Source organism: Theobroma cacao, chromosome 10 (genome assembly GCF_000208745.1).
Source record: "Theobroma cacao cultivar B97-61/B2 chromosome 10, Criollo_cocoa_genome_V2, whole genome shotgun sequence".
Taxonomy (NCBI): domain Eukaryota; kingdom Viridiplantae; phylum Streptophyta; class Magnoliopsida; order Malvales; family Malvaceae; genus Theobroma; species Theobroma cacao.
The window spans coordinates 19,823,335-19,828,058 of NC_030859.1; the positions used below are offsets into that span (position 1 = coordinate 19,823,335).

At 34.0% G+C, this 4,724-nt stretch overlaps 1 protein-coding gene across 1 annotated transcript; it reads right to left on the minus strand.

Annotated features, from left to right (window-relative positions):
• On the minus strand, positions 2,739-4,127 carry LOC18587300 (ribonuclease MC). Its single transcript, XM_018128900.1, has 3 exons — positions 3,842-4,127; positions 3,523-3,709; positions 2,739-3,013 (listed from the first exon to the last, which is right to left on the minus strand). The coding sequence occupies exons 1-3, from the start codon at positions 4,106-4,108 to the stop codon at positions 2,739-2,741; spliced, it is 729 nt and encodes a 242-aa protein (XP_017984389.1). The 5' UTR covers positions 4,109-4,127.

Genomic DNA, 4,724 nt, shown 5'->3' on the forward strand with positions numbered 1-4,724 from the left:
ATTACCCCTCTTAGATTTACAAAATTACAACCCTATCCATATAAAACATTGTTTCTCTCTCTTCCTCCTTTCCCTCTTTCTCTCAACCACTGTTTCACAGTTTAGTTGCCTCTCTCATTCTCTCTCTAACTTGCACTCATCACCGGAACCAAACGATGGCGGCGACGACAGCAATATCACGACCGAATATGGTTGGAAAGTGTAGATTTAGTACTTTTCAACAAGATTCAATGGAAAAATCGCCAGATTTGGCACTCCACGACCAGATCTGGCCACGAGAAGCACCAGACTAGATCCCATGGTTGGATCTGGCACTCCACGGCCAGATCTAGTCGCAGGAAGCGCCAATCTGGTGCCTTAGTGGCCAAATTCGACCACATGGTGTGCCAGATTGGCGTTTCATTACACCAGTCACCTTTTCGGTGGCCGGCCCATGGAGAAGAAGAAAGGAAAAATAAAAAAAAGAAAAAATTATTTATAAATTATAAAAAATTAAAATTTTAAAATGTTAATATTTTATATATAATTTAAACATTATTAATATTAATATGATTAAAATATTAACATATTAATGTTTTATTTATTAAATTATTAATATATATATATAATAAATGGTATTTTTATTTTTTTATTTTCTATTCCTTTCTTATTCTAAAGTTATTGTTACCAGCCAAGCACTACAATAAGTCATAATAATTATTGCTGCTCTATTCCATTCATCATACCAAATTACATAATACCTATTCTATTCTATTCCCACCTCATTCTATTCTCACGCAATAACTATTCTATTCTATTTCTGTTTATTCCGCGAACCAAACATGCTATTAGTTCTTTATGCTCAGTCCTCCATTTTTTTTGATTGACACACCATCTTTTGCTTGACTTTGGTCATCTTCCTATTGGTTTCTCCCCATCCCACAAAAAAGATCTCAATTTTTCTAACTGTTTGATCACTCCCTTTAGTGCTTGGAAAACCGAAAGATAATATAAAGGAATAGTCTTTTTCACTTCAATCGGACTCATCAGTTTTTTGGTCTTTGTTCCGATTTGCCCATGTATTGACATTGTTTTGACACAACTATATCTCTCTAATTCTGGAACTCATCAGTTTTTTTGTCTTAGAGCCAATTAGGAGAGCGAATTTTACGTTCAAATCTCTCAATCATAATTCTTCAAAGTTGTTAAAAAAACGCTTTGCATGGAAGTAGTTTAAGGATCTCATCACAGTTTATAATAGAAATTCGAGACTTGGCGTCCTCAATTTATAATAGAAATTAATCAGGTATAACTGTTTTTGACATTAATTAATAACTTGTGAAAATTACGGATATCAGTCAAATTAAAATAACGTACACATATAATGATATAAGGACAACAATATATTCAGTGTCCTATGTAATTAAATATCCTGGAACTTATATTTGTCTTTGAATGGATAAAATCTAGAAACTTGAGACACCCAACTCAATTGTATTTTAAATAACACACACCAGATTTTATTGAAGTACCATACTCGAAATACAGGTAGAACCATGCACAATGCCAATGGCCAGTAGTAAAACCAAGTACATAGCTTTAAGAGTGTAGCAATTTTTATGCTATTAAGCAAGTACATAGCTTGCTAATAGTAAATTCGAAAGAGAAATAGATTGAGAATTCAAACCTTCAACCTTAATCTTCCTACACGGATGGGTCTAAGCCTGAGTTGGTTATTTATAATATTACTAATTCTCGACACCCCCACTAGATAAAAACAACTTCATAATTCGTCGATATATATAGCTTCAGTGGGAAGAGGAGGCAACCTTATACGGTCAGTCGGCTGTTTACAAATTTTACCATCCCATTTCTTGGGGCAGTCCATAAAAACGGAGGGTGGCTTTGCACCTGCCCTTTTAAAGCAGAAACGAAATTCCTTCAGCTGAAGCCCATTTTTAGCCGGACTACATGCAATTTGAGGATATGCTCTCACACTCACATGTTGCTTGACAGCTTCTAATATGGTTCCCAGTTCATGTAGTTTATCTCCAGGTTGAATTCCCATAACTGGTTGGAGGAAGGAAGCAAAAGATATGATCAATTTTTGGTCCACCAACTAAAACTTCCAAGATAAAGGCAAAATCAACCAATAAAAATTGACATCTGACGACAAACAAGGTGGTTACAAATTAAGACTAAGGAAATTTGAGACTTGGTGTCCTTAATTTATAATAGAAATTAATTAGGTATAACTGTTTTTGACATTAATTAATAACATGTGAAAATTACGGATATCAATTAAAGTTAAAATAATATATACACATCTAATGATACAAAAAGGACAATATAATTCATGTCGCATGTAATTAAATATCCTCATACATATGTTTGTCTCTGAACAAATGAAATCTAAATCCTTGAAACACTCAATCCAATTGTTTTTTAAATAACACACACCAGATTTTATTGAAGCACTAGACTCGAAATACAGGTAGAATCATGCACAATGCCAACGGCCAGTAGTAAAACCAAGTACATAGCTTTAAGAGTGTAGCAAAGTATATGCTATTAAGGCTTTTCACAAAAAAAGTATATGCTATTAAGCTAGTACATAGCTTGCTAAGAGTAAATTCGAAAGCAAAAGAGGTTGAGAATTCAAACCTTAAACCTTAATCTTCCTAAATGGATGGCTCTAAGCCTGAGTTGTTTATTTAATATTACTAATTCTCGACACCCCCACTAAAATAAAAACTTCTTCATAATTCGTCGTTATGTGTAGCTTCAGGGGGAAGAGGTGGCAACCTTATACGGTCAGTCAGCTGTTTACATTCACCAGCCAATTTGTTGGGGCAGTCCCTAAAGACGGAGGGTGGCTTTGCCCTTACAAAGCAGAAACGAATTTCCTTTAGCTGAAGCCCCTTTTTATCCCCACCGTTACATTGAATTTGAGGATATGCTCCCACATTTCGCTTGACAGATTCTAGTATCTTTTCCACTTTACGTGGTTCATCTCCAGGTTGAATTTCCATAACTGGTTGGAGAAGGGAAGCAAAAGATATGATCAATATGTAGACAAAAAACTAAGGCATATATAATACCTGTAAATGGTGAATTTTTCTTGAATGTGATAACCTATAATTCACTTGGTAAATTTTCTTGATTAAGTTTATTTAGATTTTAATAATAAAATCAATCCTATAGAAAAAAGGGTTTAGTAAATCATTTTCAAATGAAAATCTTTATGAACTTTATAAGAGCGTATGGTGATATATGTTTCTTACAATTGGGTTGGGACATGTTGAAATTATTTCAAATAATTTAAATGGTTTGCCAATTTACTTGGGGAGAGTTTTGCATGTTCACCTTTAAATACAGTCACATATAATCAATGTTTTTTTTAATGGAAAAAATACAGAAAGAATAAGTAGCTTGCAAATTAACTTCAAGAGAGTTTGGCATATGATGAGCTTAAATACATTTATAAACTATGATATTATTGAAGTTATAGTATTTAGTATTAAATTTGTGTTTATGATTTACCTTCAAGTGGATTGTATCTAGTAGTAAGATCTAAAGCTATGGTGAAATAATCACGAGGTTTATCAGGATAATCAGAACACATTCCATGTTTTTCCCATTCATGTCGCCAAAATTCCTCATTCGTTTTCTGCTTCAAAAGGCTTGGCCAAAGATCATTTAGTTTGCCTGGGATGGGTTGCAATGCATCCTATAATTTTACATAAACAAATGAATAAACAATAAAAGTTAAAATAACTTAAATAGGAAAACAGATGTCGACTAATATAACTGACATATCAAATATATCAGTAATACATAAATTTGAAAATGAATTGCTTACCAAAATTTGATCTGGAGCCGTAGGTATGACATCGGTGCATTTTTTTTTATTATTCGGAGGAATCGGCTTGTCATCTTCAACAGATTGTGGCCATAAACCATGGATTGTAAAAGTTCGGGGGATGCGTGACGGGCACTGGGAAGGGGCACAAACCGAAGGTGGCCATTGGAGACTGAGTTTGTAGAAGAAATCAGGGTAATCAGTCTGACCAGAAACTAGCAAGCTGAGTGTGGCTAAGACAGCTGCAACAAGTAAGTGCCTCTGCATTTTTACACTCAAGATCAAGATGCTAATAAGTACTCTACATTAATTGAATGTCTGCAAGGGCTTTTATAAGTAGTTTGAGTCATGGTATGGTGGTTAGCCAAAACTTAAACCCCCCCACCCAAAAGGAAATGACTACTCTGCCCATAATTATGAATTAAGGTTCAATAGAGAAAAATGATGAAAACCCCATCATTTTGCACCCATCAATTATATTTTGCCAGGTCAAAACTATATTAAATTTCTTTTGCTATCTTGGACCATGGAAACAATCAAATTAAAATCTTATATATAAACCTTGTCTTGAATTTCATTCTAGATTTCGACCAAACTTTCAAAATTAAGTTTTAAGCTTTAACTGCTAAAACATCGTGCAGATACCCTAGAAAAATTAATTTTGAATCAAGTTTTGAGAGTGCGTTTTTTTATTTGGTCTCTGGTGTGGAATCCCAAGGTTTTGACAATGTTCTTGTTCCCAATAGTTAAGAAAGTTCAAAGCAAACTAACAAAGAAAGAAAGAACAATAAGAAAATTCCACTAAAGATTTCATAGAGAAAGGATTGACCCACTGAAGACCCCACCAATTAAATACCTCCCTATCTCTCATGGTGGGCTCTTC

Bases quoted from the DNA above. Each gene is read 5' to 3' on its own strand.
- LOC18587300 (XM_018128900.1), bottom strand. From the start codon at position 4,108: ATGCAGAGGCACTTACTTGTTGCAGCTGTCTTAGCCACACTCAGCTTG. The intron at 3,710-3,841 runs GTAAGCAATTCA...GTAAAATTATAG, and splicing joins CGGCTCCAGATCAAATTTTG to GATGCATTGCAACCCATCCC. The intron at 3,014-3,522 runs GTAAATCATAAA...TTCTCCAACCAG, and splicing joins TAGATACAATCCACTTGAAG to TTATGGAAATTCAACCTGGA.